The sequence below is a fragment of the Sus scrofa genome, chromosome 4 (assembly GCF_000003025.6).
Source record: "Sus scrofa isolate TJ Tabasco breed Duroc chromosome 4, Sscrofa11.1, whole genome shotgun sequence".
NCBI lineage: Eukaryota > Metazoa > Chordata > Mammalia > Artiodactyla > Suidae > Sus > Sus scrofa.
Window position 1 is genome coordinate 112,196,434 of NC_010446.5, and position 19,234 is coordinate 112,215,667.

The 19,234-nt window shown below is 45.4% G+C and overlaps 1 protein-coding gene across 1 annotated transcript in view; it reads left to right on the forward strand.

The window, feature by feature from the left end:
- The window catches only part of VAV3 (vav guanine nucleotide exchange factor 3), a 377,763-nt gene extending 371,363 nt beyond the window's left edge, over positions 1-6,400 (forward strand). Inside the window, 2 exon segments of the mRNA XM_021090110.1 lie at positions 3,166-3,317; positions 4,177-6,400. Coding sequence (XP_020945769.1) covers positions 3,166-3,317; positions 4,177-4,218 — 194 coding nt within the window. The 3' untranslated portion in view covers positions 4,219-6,400.

Here is a 19,234-nt window from a genome sequence, read left to right on the forward strand (position 1 = left end):
CTCACAGCAATGCTGGATCCTTAACCCACTGAACAAGGACTTGGATCAAACCCTTGTCCTCTCGGATACTAGTTGGGTTCGTTACCACTGAGCCTCGATAGGAACTCCTCCACAGGGAGAGTTTTAAAACTAAGGTAGGTACCTAAGGCAGAGGGCTGGGTGCAGAGCAGCACAGCAATGAAGGGCTAGACCCTGGAGTCACACTGCCGAGGTTGTGAATCCAGGTTCTTCTCAAAAATGAAGAAACAATAGTACGGGTACCTTCCTCTTTGAGCTGTGATAATTAAATGAATATAAAACATTGAGTACAGCATCTAACATTTCTGAACCATTTGAGAATTGGTAGCTCTTATCAGTAAAAAGGTTTTGTGCATTCAAAGGCATAGCAAATTTTCTGTACATTTCTACCATTGGGGATCTATCTGCTTTCTTTTCCAGATATGAGTTTCCAAGTGGTTTACATTTCTGGAAATACTCGAGCATGTGCATGCTTGGGTGGAGGGGGAGGGTGCATCCTAACAAATTGTGTGAGTCATTTTTCTTGGCTCTTCAATGGGTTCTGCATGTTTTGTTGATACCACTCTACCACCCCTACAGGGTCCTAATTCTATCAGTTTTGCTGTGAAGCATATTTGACATTAAGATCTTACAGAAGCCCCCTCTCCACTGGTGTGACAGAGTAAGAACTGTGCACCACATCGAGAGGAGAAGGCCACCCTTGGATGGAAGGGGCGCAGAGATGGTGGCACCGAGTGGGTATGCGGTCTTGACCTCTAACGAGACAGATCGCTCTGAACTGCAGAACTCATATGTCGATCAAAATGTAAAAACCTGGCTTGTTCTTCATTTAGAAATGGTAATAGGGGACGGGGAGGGGGATGCAAGTGACGCTTGATGTTTCAACTTTGCTATGACAATTTTCTTAAAGTTATAGACAACGAAATAGCTGTGGTGGGTGATGTTTTGCCAATACCTAAATGTTCTTTTGCTTCTCTTTTTCTTTCCTTCTCTAAGCCCCTTCTTTGTTCTGTGGGTTTTCTTTTGTAACTCCTCCAGACTACAGCTTTGTTCCCCCTTCTTCCACTCCTTTCTGGTCAGGTACTGCTTTACTGCTTTTATATGTCTTTTCAACTTGCATTTGTTTGCAAATAAAATATCCTGACTCCTGTGTGTGGCTCCTCATATAGATACATCTCCTCACAAACAGCCCCTAGAGTCACCTTCTCAGCACGCGCTTTCCTTTTCTCTGTCATCAAGTCATCGTTTGTCTCGACATCCCACTCCTTTGGCTTTGCGTGTGTGCTCGTGTTCTGTATTTCAGTATGACATTTTCTCTTTCATCAGTTGCAAAGAGTTGAGAGCCAAAAGTATGAAAGGGGAATGAAGCGCTCTCTGTAAAACTAGTTTTCTTGTGGATCAGAAATAGTCTTTGAGAAAAGCCAGTGTTCCTGTATTTCCTTTTAGAAGATAAATAGGACCCAACGCCCAACTCTCTCTCCAACTGTAAGAGTAAAATTTAGTCCACATTGCTTTCAAGGATGACTGTGCCCATCCATCTGTGCAAGAGCTTTCTGGCCTTGATGTCTGTCCTTAGCCAGAGCACGGAAGGGCTGATTATGCGACAGGCAGGGGAGCACGTGATGACGGGATCAAATACGCTCCCTTGGATTTTTACAAAATTAACCTGTAAGTCCCAATGAAATAATAAAGTTTAGTACTGGAAGCCCTTTACAAGCCATCTAGCATAGACCTTTCATTTTATAGGTGAGAAGAATGTGGCCCGGAGGGGTTAAGCGACCTGTACAAGGTCGCACAGTTAAGTCGATGATGGGTTTTTCCAGCACCGGGGTGTTTTTATGTGCATGGCTCTAAGAGCAGTGCCCCAGTAATGGGATGGTTTTCAGTAAGAAAACTATTAAAGTGGTTTGTGTCCGAACAGTAAAAGAGAATGACCTATTTTCACTCCCTTTACAGTTCTGAAATCTACAGCTTGGCTATTCGTTTATCTTATGATGGACACCTGGAGACTCAAAAAATTTCTGTCATGGCAAAGCCCTGAAACACAGGCCAGAGATACCAGTCTCCAAATGGGCAGGCTCTCCCAGGGCGACCCGGGTCACCCCACAGCTGCCTGGGCACTGGGAACTGTTTAAAACACACATGTGGGGCATTTCCCGTGTATTTGTTCTCTTCTGCTTCAGTGTCCTCCACGGTGTAAGGTTACAAAGTCCCACCCATCCCAGGTGTGTGATTCTCAGAATCACTGAACGCATAATTGAAACACTTTATAATCCCAAGCAGCAGCAGGTGAAGATGTTGGTATAAAATCTTATGAAGCACTAGAGGCAAACACAGGTACAGCCTGAACAGAGCTTTCCTTTCAGGCAGGGCAGGTGAAGGCAGGGAGGAGGTTGGTGCCTCTCCTACCATTAAAAACAAAAAAAAACCTGAATATAGGAGAGGAACACCCTGACATCTCGTTTTTGATTCCATCCTTCAGGAAGGGCTTTCTATAAGGCAGAGTTTGAAAGAAGATAAATGGACAGACAGTGTTTCTGGGTTTTTCCTATGAAACCTGACTTAAGCTTCTTCACAAGTGGAAGTTTAGAACACTAGCTGTCCCTAAATAGTTTTAATCCCCCCCCAAAAAAGGCTGGGTTTCTTTTTTTTTGGGGGGGTAGGGGGTAGGAAGTGCTCTTTAACTAGAAGTGATGACATGGATTCAACAGGAAGCTTTCAGAGCAAAAAAAAGTTCTTTTGTCTTAGTTGAAAAGGTTACCAGCTAAAAACACAAAGCTGTTACCTTAGAGGTTCTGGTTAAAAAGGGATCACTATGCCAACAACAGGAAATTCATGCTAGTTTTTTTTTAGAATCTCCGTCCTTAGTTAACTTTTTTTAGACTACAAAAGCCAGTCCCTGTTTGGAAGTTCCTATGAAGAACGTGAAAACAGCACAGTAGTTCTTGAAACTTTTGAGAAATGAACTTGACTCCACCTGATTGGATTGAAACAGCACGTCTGCTGCTTTCAAGCTCTTCTGCCATCATCACCGGTCTGTAGTGAGATCCCGGCTGTGCATTTGGATGGCCCCTGTAACATTCGCCTGAGTAGGTGCTCGCAGGGGGTTCCACGCGCCTCAGCTCTGACTCCGCCCTCTCTCCCCAGTGCTGAGTCCAAAGGTGCTGGGCATCGCCGTCGCTCGCTATGACTTCTGCGCCAGGGACATGCGGGAACTGTCCTTGTTGAAAGGAGACATGGTGAAGATTTACACGAAGATGAGCGCCAACGGCTGGTGGCGAGGAGAAGTGAACGGCAGGGTGAGCCGACCCGGGCGACGAGCTTTGGTGGGAATGGGGGGGGGGGGTGGGCACCTGCTGTGCGGCGGGGCAGCCCCTACCCGCCCCAGACAGGGGGTGGTCCGAGCCGAGAAGAGGCGGGCAGGGCAGATGTGTTGAGTGGCTAGGACAGCAGCATACAGGGTTGATTTGGGCAAGTTTGGTGGCTTGGTGTGAGGAAAAGGGTTGAGGAGCACCTCAATTTTGAGGCCCTACACCTCTTTTTAAGTCGAGAACGTAAGCTTTACATGCAGCATGAAATATCTCTGAGACCTGCTGGTCTAAATTGGAAAGAGCGCAGCCAGGACGTCTGTCTTTATGTTGTGTTCTGTTGCAGGAAGAGAAAGCAGTAAGTAGTGGAGCCCCTTAATTTACATATTTATTTGTGTGCCAGCAGAGGAGAACACTGTTTAAGCTTATTTTATTCCACCGTTTTTATCCCTGACTCTACTGGGCTTTTCGGAGCCGTTTAAACCAGTCCCCTTCCCCCACAGTGGGCGTAAAACCCCAGCTTGGAGTTCCCATCATGGCTCAGTGGTTAGTGAACCCGACTAGCCTCCATGAGGACACGGGTTTGATCCCTGGCCTTGTTGTGAACTGTGGTGTGGGTTGCAGACTCATCTCAGATCCCATGCGGCTGTGGTGTAGGCCAATGGCTTCAGCTCCGATTGGACCCCTAGCCTGGGAACCTCCAGATGCCGCAGGTGCAGCCCTAAAGAAACAAAAAGACCAAAAAAAAAAAAACTTGGGGTGTTATAAAAATGAAAAGCTCTAGCTGTAGACCCCTCTGACGTGCCAGACTCAAAGTCACGTTGCTGTGTTGGTTGCTTTTCCCTTTCAGGTGGGCTGGTTTCCATCCACGTATGTGGAAGAGGATGAATAATCTCCCCTCCAGCGTTGCACCCCACACCAGGAATTTCAGAGACGGGATCCACAGAAGGCTGTGCAGCGTTATGAATTCACTCAAGTGTTTAAAAAGCTGTCTTTCTGGCTATTCAACATCCTCCCTCCTCTGCCCTCCTAAGTCTTAATGCTGGGATTTCTAAAGATGCCGGGACTGACAGATGAATGGCTCGCCTAGAGCTGTGCAAGAAACAGCCTGCCTGTCTGGCATCGTCAGGGACCAGGGCAAAGTCAAAAGCGTTTCTTCCCAAAAGAGCCCTGCGAGCACAATGGTTCGTGTTTCTTTTAACTTGGTCCAGCCAGATGCCATGAGTGCCAGCCATTAGTAAACAGTGAACGTGTATTTACTTTGCTCATGTGCCGTTCGCCAGCATTTTTGATGGTACAGCAAGTAGAAGTTTAATTTTGCCTTGCCCAGCATGAAGAACCTGGAGAGTGCTGCTACTGGGTCAGCTTAATGGAGAAATCCAGCATTACTTGTCTTAAACTCCCTCACAAGGCGACTCACTGCCCAGCAGCCACTGTCACCCGCAGATGTTACTCATGTTAAAATATAGGAGGCAGATGCTCAGGTGTGCTTCATAAGTGATACACTGGGTTGGGGGGGGTGTCAGTTATTCATCTGATGTCCTGATGATATGTGCAAACTTTTTCAGAAGAGACACACACAAGAGCGTGAGTACAAGAGAGGGCCTTCATATGCAATCTTCACAACCTTCGTGATTTCATAGGGTTATTTTGCAAATTCAGTGCTTCACTTTATGAGATCTTGGCTGGGTATGTTTTAGGTTGTTCCAGGTAACCGATGCTAAGGTGGCACTATTTGCAGAAACAGACCCAGGGCTGTGATTTAAAGTAAGCCAATTTAGAGAAGCCACATCTGTTAACACATACCTCCCTCCCCCACTATCCTCCTTCCCCCTCCAAAAAAAAAAAAAAAAAAAAAAAAGACCTGGGATATACGTGCTGATTCTTACATGTACCTGGAGTCTTCACAGTAGCACAAACAACTTTGTTGAGGCATTTCGAAGGAAGGCACAACAAGGTCCTTTATGCATTTCGGGGACAGGAGAGTCATGGGACTTTTCTGGTCTTACTCAGTGTGAGCTCCCAGCTCCCACTGAGGCTCTTCCCATCTGCAGGCCATTCTGGGTGTGTATTAACCGCTGGGCAGATCGGTTTGCAGGGCATTTCTTTGACCAAGTCTTCACTGTTGATGTGAAGCATCTCTGTACATTTTTCCCGGGATGTACCGAGTGCTCAGTCGAGACAAGTCACTGAGGCAATAGTTCCTCCGTAGCAGAGTCATGTTCTGACAAGACTCAGTGGTTCATGTTTGAAGAAAACATGAGAAGCATTTACTTATAGAGCCCGACTAAGAACATTTCGTTCTGAAGGACGGATCATCTCTAAAATGAGGTGGCTGCAGCTGGCTTTCTCCCCGACCCACGTGGGTGCCAGAATGTCATGGTCAGTGGACACATCCCCCTGGAGAGACCCTCATGGGCTAGGAACTTGTCAAATAGGATAGATTCAGGACCTTTACCTCAGAATTATGTAAACTGTGATTGTGTTTTAGAAAAGTTATTATTTGCTAAAACCAGTTCAGTTTTTGTATATGTGTAAATGATCATGAACTTGAGTTTTATAAGATGTCCTGTACAGTAAAGCTATACCTCCAAGGTGTATCTTCGAGTGGATTCTTTCCTGTCAAGTCTTATCTGCAACCCTGTGTCTGGGGAATGTTGTGTCTGTTGCTGTCTGCCCCGTGTTGTTAAGGAGAGCAGCGTCACACAAATTCAAACACTCCTGTGACCGGTATTGTAGCTTGTGCTGTTTCCTTTAGTCTTATTTTAGCCAGTAGACTCCCTCTCCTTCTTGTTGCATTTCACGGGCCTGGGAGTCCCCCAGCGGAGGGTATTAGAGCCCCTTTGTTATCAATTACATTCTTTGTCTATGTATAATACTTCGTATTGGACATTTTACATGCTGCAAAATTGTGTAGATTTCTAATACCAAAGACAGAAGTAAATGTTTTTCTGTAGGCTCTGTCTTGCCTGTATGCAGCCCTGTGTAATATGGTGAACTGGAGTGTTATCTCACTTTGTAATATTTTGTAAATATGTCAATATAATAAATGGTTACTCCTTGCATTAAATTGATTGCGAGTTGAAGAGTCTTTTCATTGAACAGCCTCCCAAGTGATTCGACACATGCCAATCTCTTAGTAAGCATGGGACTAGAAGCCCTAATTCTGATCTGGTTTAGCTCAAGATCGCTGCCCCCTGAACAGTTACCGTGACTTCCAAGACATACTCAGTAGTTGCAAATAATCATCTATCGTCCACACGCTTCCCATATGCCACACTGCTCTAAATGCTTTTTGTGCTCGAACTTACAGAGCCCCACGTTAGCTCCACGTTTCAGATGAAGAGACAGGCATTTCGAGAGGCTGCTCACATAGCCGGCGAGAGGCTGGAATGGGGTTCCAGCTTGGGCCGGCGGCCTCCAGAGCCTGCACCACCACACTTATGGGGGCCAGAGGGAGAGCAGAGATGTCTCTAAGATGGCACAGCTGGGAAGCTGGGATACAAAACAGCAGTTTTAAACCACTGGAGACTAACACGGCATTCAGAAACATTCTCCCATTCCCGCCTCAAAGAAAACCTCCAGCAGATACCGCCAGGAGAGAGGAGTCAGAGATCAAGCATTTTTTTTTTTCTATTTTGATTCAACTTTTGCACAGAAAGTCATGCACTGCTAAGCCAGAGACTCAGAGGTAGGCTTCCCTTAGCCAGGCAGGCCCTGGGTTGTCCCTGGTGGTGGTGGAGGCAGGCTGGCTCAGCAGAGGTTGTGGAAGAGCAGGAAAGGTCAGTTCCGTGGTAGTAGCTTCTACTTGAAGTCACCAGCCCAACTATGCTCAGAAGTAGAAAATCCCCCCTATTACACAAGAGTGTGTTGGGTTATCCCAGCCCTGAACCCTTGGAATCTTTGTTTTATCCCTTCTCTTTGACATATTAACATGCATGTGACTTTTAGACCTTGAACCCTGTCACCACTCTCACCACGACTGTCACTCGTGTTAAGAACTCCCCCTTTATTTAATAACAAATATTTTGTCTTCCATCAAGTACCTGAAGTAAAATGTGTTGAAAATTAGTCACCAGGTGCCTTGCTTTGTTCTACTGAATTTGACGGCTGCATAGACGAGTGACAGAAACACAGCCCCAGACATCAGGCCGCCCGTTTGGGTTCACATCCCATCCCTGCCACAAGGGCCTCAGCCCATCAGTGCAGTGACAGCAGGTACTTCATGGGATGGTTGTCTGAGACGCAGCTGAGACCATACATGTAAAGTACAATTGTGCCTGGCTCACACCGGGCCATTTTTAGCATCGCCATGGCTGTCACTGTGAGATGGATCTGCTGGCAAATTTGGGTAGTTGCCACATTAATCTTTGAATTCCTTCAGTATAATTCAGGGTCGTTTGTGGTTTTAAGGGGCAAAACTACAGATTCTCTATTAGAGAGTCTCTCTAGGAAGGAAGTTAAATCATTCAGTTTCAAAAGAGTTGAAGTTTCAACAGTCAACTTGGGTTCAAACCCCACCCCCACCAGGGACTTTTCTGAGCACCATTTTCCTCTTCCCTAACAGGGGATAATTAGAAGTGTCCGAGAGCCCTGTTATGAAAGGTAAACCCTCATCTATGAAAAGGATGCCAGTAAAGAGCCTGACACAGAGTAGGTACTAAAGAAACATTGATCCTAAAATACTTAGGAACCAAATTATGGACTTGCAGCTTTTCCTTTGAATACTGGAGCTCATGCTTTGTTTCTTACACATGATTACATTTTGAGCATTCAAATTACAGATGGAATAAAAGGTGTGCATGCAGGAAGATTAATATTCAAACCCACAAACAATCTCAGAAGTTGAATTTAACAGCTCCACATTATTTTGACTAGGAAAATGGGATTTTTCACCCAGCTCATAATCATTTAGACTTAGTCCATTAGTCACTTCATTTTTCACTGAAACTAGTTTTCTGGGATTGGCTGGACTCTGATTAGAAATGTTATGCATTCACATGTGGCAGACTTTAGAAGGTATCTTTATTGTAAGTAATGCATGCGTCCTGAAAAAGAGCTCAAAAAAGAATCCTTTCTCTAGTCAGGTGCATCAATTAGAAAGGAGTCGGGAAAATAGTGAGAAAAACAACTCTTCAAGCACTCTAGACTGGCTTGGTAGAAAATTCCAGAATTTGTAGACACAATACAATCATAGGGACCCAGACATGGAGAGAGAGACCTCAGAACAGATACAGAAGGAACACAAAAGTCACTTCATGCCCTCCCTCTCATGGACACTGGGTCTGTGTTGAGTCCTGAGGGAAGGTGAACTCTGGAAAGACTGACTAGGCAACCCACCCTCTGCTGGCAGAGCCACACCCCCTCACCTGCCCAGGGACTTTGGGCAAAGCTCACACAGCTCTCGTGTCTTTATCTCTGAGAATGAAAGCGTTACCTGGTTGAACTCCCTTCCTTCCATCCTAGCTCCGTGGTTTTGTGAAATTCTGTCTCTCCTCCCACAATTCAGAGTAAGGGATTTTCAAAGACTTCATCAAGAGGTAGAGGTTTTACCTCCTACACCGTTGGCAGGACTGTCAACTGCTACAACCACTGGAAGTGGCAGGACTGTCAACTGCTACGACCACTGGAAAACAGCATGGAAGTTCCGCCCCAAACTAAGGATAGGGTTACCTTGTGAGCCAACGATCCCACACCTCAGATAAAACTACACTTCAAAAAGATACAGGCACCCCTGTGTTCATAGCAGCACTATTCACAACAAACAAGACATGGAAACAACCTGTGTCCATCAACAGAAGAATGGATTAAGATGTGGTATATACACACAATGGAATACGACGCAGCCATTCAAAGAGTAAAATAATGCCATTCACAGCAGCATGGATGCAACTAGCTCATATACCAAATGAAGTCAGAAAAAGAAAGACAAATACCATACCACTCACATGTGGAATCTAAAATAGGACAGAAATGAAATAATCTACAAAACACAGAGAACAGACGTGTAGTTGCCCAGGGGGGATGGGGTTGGAGGAGGGATGGAGCCAACAGATGTAAGCGATCATACAGGAAGGGGATAAACAAGCTCCTACTGTAGAGCACAGGGAACTATATTCAATGACCTATGAAAACCGTAACAGAAAAGAATGTTTAAAAGGGTATGTTATATATATATGTGAATCACTGTGCTATACAGCAGTCATTAATGTTGTACATAAACTATACTTCAATTAAAAATGTAGAGGTTTTAAAATACACTGGAACTATGAAAGTTGAGTATCCAAGAGTTCCCATCATGGTGCAGTGGAAATGCATCCAACTAGGAACCACGAGGTTGTGGGTTCGATCCCTGGCCTTGCTCAGTGGATTAAGGATCTGGCATTGCCATGAGCTGTGGTGTAGGCTGCAGATGTGGCTCCGATCTGGTGTTGCTGTGGCTATGGTGTAGGCTGGCAGCTGTAGCTCCAATTAGATCCCTAGCCTGGGAATCTCCACATGCTGTGGATGTGGCCCTAAAAAGCAAAAAGACAAAAAAAAAAAAAAAGTTGAGTATCCAGTTGTGCTCACAATTTTTTGCACTGTCATTCCACTGCTGTAAGGGCACAGGAGCAGCACCATGGGTCTGCCATACCCACACTGGTGTCCTTAGCACCTGTCCACTGACACCTGCTGGAAGTCAGAATAGTTGTGGGGTGAATGAGTCCCCAGCACTGCTGTGTGGGGACCTGTGGGCACTGAAAACTAAATGTGCTTTGACTTCTGACGCTAATAGCTGACTGGATGGTTATAACTGAACGTCTGAAACCACAACTGCTCGTGGTCACACTGGAGACCGGCCAGTCCTTGGCTGGTGTCCTGACACCACCTCTCTGAATTAACTGCTTGGCCACATGTGCCCTCGACATACCGCCACCTCTGGCACAGCGGCAGTGCGTTTCAGCTGTTACTGCTCCATGCACATAGGAGGCAGAATACACAGGATCTGCATTTAGCCACATTTTCCTTCTGTCAGTGCTGAAACAGATTCCCTTCATTTGCCATACAGAGCTCAGGCCGTCTTTTCACCTACTTCAGCTCACTGAATCTGGAGCAGCACAGCCCTGAACGGAGAGAAGGGCCACCTTCCTCTATGATACAGCCATGCATGGGTGCTCCTGGTTTTTCAGAACAACTCCTAAGGCTTTTCTCTAGAGACTCATTCTGGGGAGCTGCTGTCTACACTGTGGACATTTACTGAGATCCTAGGTCAGGTGGCAGGGCAGCTGTATCAAAATCCCCATACCTCGTGCTGTCAGCACATACTGATGAGCTGGAATGCGTCAGCAAATCTAATAATGACTCAAGAGTCTGATCAGCAAGTGCTTTTAGATTTTCTAATGATTTGAATGACCTTACTTCAGAGAGGCAAAAGCTTTGTTTTTTTTTTTCCCCCTGTGATTATTTAGACTTCGTCTCTTCTCATTTAGATATTTTGAAAATCTCATTTATTTCATTTAATTCTTTTGAGAATTCAAAGCTTGGTAACATCCCATCTTTGAATCATGAAAACTTCAGAAGTTGAGTAACTTCTACCCTAGAACTAGTTTTACTATAGTTCATTTACAATGTTCCTCCCATTTCTGCTGTACAACGAAGTGACCCAACCACCCAGATGCATTCTCCCCCCATCCATTTTCCAATATTAGAACTAGTTTTTGGTGAGTTTGTTTGCATTTGCTTTTTAGGGCTGCACCCGCAGCTTATGGAAATTCCCAGGCTAGGGGTCGAATCAGAGCTACAGCTGCCAGCCACAGCCACATAGGATCCAAGCCACCTCTGTGACCAAACCATAGCTCACGGCAACACCAGAGTCTGAACCCAATGAGTGAGGCCAGGGATTGAACCCCATCCTCATGGGTCCTACTTGGGTTTGTTACCGCAGAGCCACGATAGGAACTCCCCAGTAGAACTAGTTTTTAAGGCAACTTGACCTGTTTCAATATTCTAATCAAATTTTTTGTCCAAGCAGTAGCACTGACTAGTGGTTAAGTCGTCAGCCTGAGCATTGGTCTATGTGGCTCCACCACTTACTAGCTGGATGACCTCGGGCAAGTTGATTACACTGCTTGTTCCTCAATTTCTCTGTGTGCTTAAAATGGGGTGATGACAGCACCTTGTTTCAAGTGGTTTTCATGAGGATTAAGTGGGACGACATGTATAAACAGAGTCTGAACATGTGCATTTGGGCCACCATTTAACATACAAAAATAAACATTACGAACTTAGACATGAAAGAAAAAACCCTCTTATGTGTATATTTGCCTTTGGAAGAATCATCGTAAGAACTTTTCACATTAGTAACGCTTTAAAAACAAGCACAAATCAAACAGGGTGAGATGGTCTATCAGTTATCCACTCCCACATTACCAAATTGGTCCAGCCCTCATTGGCTGAGGACAGCAAACATCTATTATCCCACGGTTCTGTGGGTCAGGAATCAGGGAGTAGGTTCCTTGGGGTTTTCTGGCTCAGGGTCTCCCACCAGCCTTTGATCAGGCCAGTAAGCGCCGCAATTGTTTCACAGCTCAGGTGGGGAAGGGGGGGGACTCAGCTTCCAAGCTCACTGACATGTGTCCCTCTAGATGGCTGCATCACACATGGCAGCTGGCTTCTCCCAAAACTGCACCAACCAAGAGGGAGAGCAAGGGCACTCAGCATGAAAGATGGTCTCATTATAACTTACTCTCAGAGTCAGAGCTTATCACTTCTGCTCTATTCTGTTCCTTAGATGTGAGCGGGTTAAGGATCCGATTTGACCGCTAGCCTGGAAACTTCCATATGCTGCAGGTGCAGCAAGTTCCTAAACCAGCTCACCCTCAAGGGGAGGGACTGCATGAGGCAGGAGTCCCAGGATGAAGGGCTCCTTCGGGCCATCTCAGCAGCTGCTTCCCGGGGACAGGCAAACTGACAATCATTTAAGCCAAGGATGACGTTCACCTGAAAAGCATGGTTGACTCTGTAGAAATTTGGTTGCTTAAAAAACTAAATTTCTTTGTAAAAAACAATTTCCTGTCGATTCCTTAAGTCCGTATTTACTATGTGTCGGGCTCTGCAGAGGATGCAGGAGAACCTCAGGGTGAGCCCTCAGAGGAGCTCCTCGTCTGTCCTTTCTCATTTAGGAAATGGCCTTCCCGGGACTCGGCGTTCAGAGGGAATGAAAGAGGCGTTTTCAGACACAGGGGAAGCGGCATCATTCTCACACTAACAGAAAAGCAAAAGCGGCAGCCAGGCATGCCTTGCGAGTACAGCTGTTGCAATTCTAAAATTTTTAAAGCCCCACGTATCTGGCGAATCATTCATTCCCTCAAGAAATATACATTTAGCTCCTCTGAGGTACTTCGCCCTTCAAAGGCTTTGAGGCCACAATAGACCTGAAAACTCCTACACCTGAGGAGCTTCCATGCTTGCAGGGAGTGATGAGCAACAAGCAGGTACATCAAGTTAGGTACCAACACGTGTTACTAAAGGGGAAAAGGGCAAAGTAAGCAAAGAGTGTTATTCTTCACAGGGAGGTCGAGGAAATGATTTCCCAACAAAAGCCCAACTGAAGTGAGAGGGGAAAAGGTGCGAATCCCTGAGGGCTTTAGTGTCCAGAACACCAAGGGGCAGGGTGCAGGGAGGAGAGTGAGAAGCAAGAAAGTAACAGGAGATTACGTCAGGGCTTCTTGGGGCAGACTGTGGGAGGTCTTGCAGACCCGGGAAGGAGTGGATGGGAGCCATGGAGGGTTTTATGTCCGCAGCGATGTGATCCCATCATTTCAGAAGCTCACAGTGGGTGCCCTGGCCTGGGATGGAGCTGGACCTGTGAAGCCAGCACTCTGCCAGGCCTCCATCAGCAACTCCTGTATCAGTTTGCTGGGGCTGCTATAACAAAGGACCACACACCGTGTGGCGCGAATCACTGGAACTTATGTCTTACGGTCCTAGAGGTAGACGTCCAAGATCAAGGAAATGATCAGGGCCATGCTTCCTCAGAAGGCACGAGAGAAGGATCTGATCCAGGTTCTCCCTGAGTTTCCGTGAGTTCCTTGGTTTGTGACATATTAATCTTCACCTGTTATTCTCCCTGCATCCAGATTTCCACTTTTTATAAAGATGTAAGCATTCTGTGTTAGGGTCCCACACTTCTGCACTCTAACTTCATCTTAATCACATCTGCAATGACCCTGTTTCCAAATAAAGCCACATTTTAAGGAAAATGGGAGGGGTGGTTACAACTTTAACATATGAAGTTGGGGAGGAGATAATTCAACCCATAATACTTTTTTTTTTTTTTTTTTTTTTTTTTTTTTTGTCTTTTTGCCATTTCTAGGGCCGCTTCCCGTGGCACCTGGAGGTTCTCAGGAGTCTAGGGGTCGAATCGGAGCTGTAGCCGCCGGCCTACACCAGAGCCACAGCAACGTGGGATCCGAGCTGTGTCTGCAACCTACACCACAGCTCACAGCAACGCCGGATCATTAACCCACTGAGCAAGGCCAGGGATCGAACCCGCAACCTCATGGTTCCTAGTTGGATTCGTTAACCACTGCGCCACGAGGGGAACTCCCATAACACCTTTCTTCCTTACATTCTCCAATTAGAGAGCTTCCTAAAACATATATGGCTTCAGCAGAGACTAGTAGGAAGAGGGTACAGTCCAGGAAGATAAAGTGTGCTAACTGAAGGCCAAATTCACGCCTCTCCAACGTGTCTGGAATCTGTCTTGCTCAGGTTCAATGGGTGTAAACAAAGGACCAATGTGGGTAGAAATTAAAGCAGTTGTCAACAGAAATATCATGACATCTACTCATTTAGTTTCCAGCTTCTCAGGCCATCAGCCCCCAGAGAATTACCCCTTTTCTTCCCTCACCGTGCGTGTCAGGATCACACCGCCTCTCGCCAGGAGAGGAAAACTCAAATACTTTTGTGCAATGAACTCTTTGGGAACAAGCAACCTATTTAAATGAACTAGTGGAATGCTCCTGAATCCTGTGCAAACAAGACCTGCAGACTATGTAGATGCTGGGGGGGGGGGGAATGTGCTGTGGTCTTGCAGGCAGGTGGGAAAATGCCTTCAGCATTTATTACACATAATGTTGAGATGTTGTTGCCTGGGTGCTTTGAGGGATAAAATTTACATCAATGATATGTGATGAGACGCATCTACATTAGTGTGAAAAAATTTTCTTTACCTTTATTCAGACTGTCTAGTCTACTCATATGACCCAATTTATTTGCATTTTCCTTAAAACATTGGACATCATCCACTTAAGACCCTGCCTGCCTCAAAGAGGACACTGAATAAATATCCAGAAGCGTCAGAAAGTAAAACGGGGATAAAACAACCCTGCCAAGATGTCTTGGTTGCTACACCCCCAATCCAAAGCCACTGAACAGAAAGACCCAAACAAAAATGTGACATACTCTCCTGGGACTTCTCAGCACAGCCCAAACTACAATTAAAATTGGGCAAAAAAAAAAAAAAAAAAAAGCCAAACTTGAACATATACTCACATAGCAAGTTATTTTTAAAACAATTAGCAGTTTCTAATTTTTCTAATTTCAAAAATGCAAGATTAAAATAAGCTTACATCTTATAAAAATGGGACATTGACAGTGTTAAGTGGTATGTCATTTCACAAATTGCATTATGCTAAACATATGTACCTCTTTTATATTCCAATAACCTATTATTAATTCACTTTAGGGTCATAAAATCTGCTTATTCCTATCATTTTACACCTTTGTTTTAGCAAACAAAATAATAAAACATTATTCTATAAAAATAAATAAAACAATTAGCAGTTTCAAAGTCCCTAAGTGTTAGAAGGACATGTAATTTTTTCCAAGACGATTCTGTAATACAACTAGCAGGGAGGTGAAAAAGCACAGGAATGACAATCAGGCAAAGCAGGCTCTAGTCTCGGCTCCACCCACGAACAAGTGGACAGACTGAGTGGAATCTCTCATCTCTGGGCTCAGTCTCCTCACCTGTAGGAGGAATGCATCACATGGGATGTTGTTTATGCCTCTTGCCAGCTTTAGCCGTCTATCATTCTGCTCCAAGATATTCCATAGACATTTGGCCAAGGAATCCGATCTGTAGATGGGTCTGAGAAGGGAGGCTCAAACAAAATTGGGGTGTACACCTTTGAAGGGCAGAAGACTTGAGGCTCTAATGTCTCCACTCCCCCACCTTACTTCCCAGGCATTGTCTCACCCAGACAATGCCAAGAGCCCCAGGTGGCACCTCTGCTTCCATCTTTGCCTTGCCTCCACCCAATCTTTCAACTGTATCACTTCCCATTCATTCCATGCACACCTTGAGCACTGACCTGGGTGCATGAGTGCTGGCGATGAATGGACGAAACAGACAACTCTGCTCTGACAGAGCCTACTTTTTATTGGCAAGACTAGGGAGACAGATAAATGAATACTTAAGATGGTGTCAGGACGTGATAAACACAGTGAAGAAAATCAAAGCAGAGGATGGAGCCAGAGGAAAGTACTACTTTAGACATGGAGCCATGGAAGGCTCCTCAGGGGACTATCTGAACACAGACATGAAGAAGGGAGGGGGGGAGAGGGGGAATTCAGAGTAATGCACCGTGGGCAGCGGGAAGGGCCAGGGCGGAGTCCTGGGTGGGGTATGCTTGGTTCGGTGCCTCCACATCACAGTAAGTGGATCTGTGTTTCTAGAGCAGAGTGAATAAGGGAAAAGTGGGCAGATGATGGTCAGAAAGCTAATCTTGAACCAGATCACCTAGCGCCCTATGGATAATGCAAAGAACTTTAGGTTTTATTTTTGAAGAACCCATTAAAGAGTTGAGCAGGGAAGTGACATGATCAGATTTGCTTTTGTGAAGAATCATTTTAGCCTATTGGTGCAAGTTTTACTAAAGGGAGACAAGAGTGGAAGCAAAGAGACCATAAAAGCATGACTGCATAACCCAGGTGAGAAATGATGGTGGGGGAACCTGGGATGATCTCACTGGATGAGTGAGAAGTAGTGGGGTCTCAGATATATTTTGAGGTCACTGCTGGCCTTGCTTCTGGTGTGAATGTGGAAGGATGAGAAGAGCAGAATCTTTAAGGCTGATGTCAACTTTTGGGCTTAAGTGGTATTTAAGCATGTGCATGGTGTTTTATATGCCTGGCAGAGGATGAGCAGCTGATTAGGGAAGCTTTGAAGGGCAGAAGACTTGAGGCTCTAAGCTTAAGATGCCTGTTGACCATCTAAGCATGGCTATCAGGTAGACACAGAATAGGAGTCTGTGGTTTGAGATGATGGGAGAGGATAAAAACATTTGGAAACGAGCAGCACATTTGAAGTCCTTGGGATTAACGAGAGCATTTTAGCAAACGACTGAAGAAGCAGCACATCAATGGCTGAGCCCCGGGGCACTCCAGGGCTTACAGTTTGCGTAAAGAAGACTCCAGCACTGAAGACAGGTCACAAGCCCATCCACAGCCTCCCTCCAACCCCACACACAACTACTCATCTACTTGCAGCTGCACCAGCATCCTTCACTCTTGTTACATGCGCTGTCCATGCTCCTGTCCAAAGCCCACACAGTTCACTGACACTTGAAAATCCATTCCTCTCCTGTCCAGGGATTATCCCTCCCCATTCTGGAAAAAAAACTTATCAGATCCATCCCAGGAGGATATAAACTTCTTCAAAAAAAAAAAAAAAAAATAGGTGTTCCCGTTGTGGCTCAGTGGTTAATGAATCTAAGAACCATGAGGTTTCGGGTTCGATCCCTGGCCTTGCTCAGTGGGTTAAGGATCCGGTGTTGCCGTGAGCTGTGGTGTAGGTTGCAGACGTGGCTCGGATCCTGCATTGCTGTGGCTCTGGTGTAGGTTGGTGGCTACAGCTTCAATTAGACCCCTAGCCTGGGAACCTCCACATGCCGTGGAGTGGCCCAAGAAATGGCAAAAAGACCAAAAAAAAAAAAGCGCCTTTGTACCCCATGTCCCTCTCCAGGCACTGTCCATCTCACGGTCTCCTCTAGAGCAACATTCCTCAACACAGCTGAAGTTTCTACCATTTCTTATTCTTCTAGTCCCTCTTGAATCTACTCCAATCTGACCTCTGACCTCAAGACTCTACCAAAACGTCCTCTCTAAATTTCCACATGGCCAAATCCAAAAGTCCGCTCTCAGCAGCATTTCAATTGCTGATTACATCTTCTTCTTCTTGGAATAACTGTTTCATTTAGCTTCTAGAACACCATTCTTTCATGTTCCCTTTCTTACTCCTTTGTGGTTTCTGCCTAGATTCCATTCATTCATTCAGTGGGCACTTTGGGCTACTCTGCACTTACATTGCCCTTGCCTCTTGAGCTACAGCAGTGACCAGGCCGAAGCTCTTCCTATCCTGGAGCATTGCACATTCTAGTTGGTAGAGACAAACCCGTGTTCTGGAAGCCAGGTGAAGACCATGTGTCAAGAAGGAAGAGGTGATCAGCTGCACAAGTCATGCTCAGAGAGCAAGTGAGATGAGGACTGTGAATTAACCAATGGATGTGCCTATTAGGGGCTTGATGGTAACCCTGACATCATCAATTTTAGTGGACAGAGAACAAAAGAAACTCTGGAGTAGATTCCAGGTAAAGTGGCAAATGAGAAGAGGCTATAGTAAGTGTCAACTCCTGTCAAGACACTTTGAAACATCTCTTGAAATGTCTCTTCTCTGAAACACTTTTTTTTTTTTGGTCTTTTTAGGGCCACATCTATGGCATATGGAGGTTCCCAGGCTAGGGGTCCATTTGGAGCAGTCTCCAGCCTATGCCAGAGCCACAGTGACGTGGAATCTGAGCCGTGCCTTTGACCTACACCACAGCTCACGGCAACACCAGACCCTTAACCCACTGAGTGAGGCCAGGGATCGAACCAGCATCCTCATGAATGCTGGTCAGGTTCATTAACTGCTGAGCCATGAGGGGAACTCTCTCCAAAACACTTGCTTGCACTTTTTTCTAGGTCTCAGTTTAGATGTCATTGCTCAGAAAAGTATTTTCTGACCAATCTAAGTTTTCTTCCTGTCATTTTTCCCTCATGGACCCACCTCATTTTCTGTCACTACACTATCATGTTTATAACTATCGATTTCAGTGTTTGAAATTGACTTATAATATCTATCCCACTATTCAAGCTCAATAAGGCTGTTTTACAGTTCTGCAAAATGAGTACCTAGAGTGTTACTGGCACAACAGTTCTTGCTCAAATTAATGAACAAGTGAATGATGAACCAGTCTTTTTCTCTGGGGCTTATGCTGGATTGTGCCGTATCACCTTGGTTAAAATAGAATTATGCTTTCCAGGAAAGCCATTCCCTTTGGGTCCCTGGAATGAAGTTGGCAAAACAAAATCTAGCACCAGGATTTGGAAAGTAAAGCAAATGGCATTACTGGAAGAATAGTTTACAATCAAGTATGTGGAGAACAACAGATTCAGAAGTGCCCAGGGGATTCCGCTTGTCATTTCTCTTCTTCATTGTTCATCCAGCTCTTCTTTCCAACTATTAAGACCTGACTCCTAAGTCCGAGGGCAGATGTTGACTGAGAATGCACAGAGGCTGGAGAGGCCATATCTTAAGAACTACCCGAAACTTCCCCTTGCAGCTCCAGTGGGGCTGCTTACATTTCCCAGCAAGCCTGACTTGTCCACGCTACACCAGTGTTTCAGGACTGGTTGGTCACTCTATCTTGGTTTCTCCAACATTCCCTTCTGGATATAACTTCTCTAGTTTTTGCCACAGTTGTATAAAGCCTAATTCTGTAATAAATCTGTTATCCAATAAGAGACATAGAGGTCCTGGTTTCCTGATGAAACCATACTTAGTCATGGGCTCAGCCACATGGAATTCCACTCTTCAAGGCTGA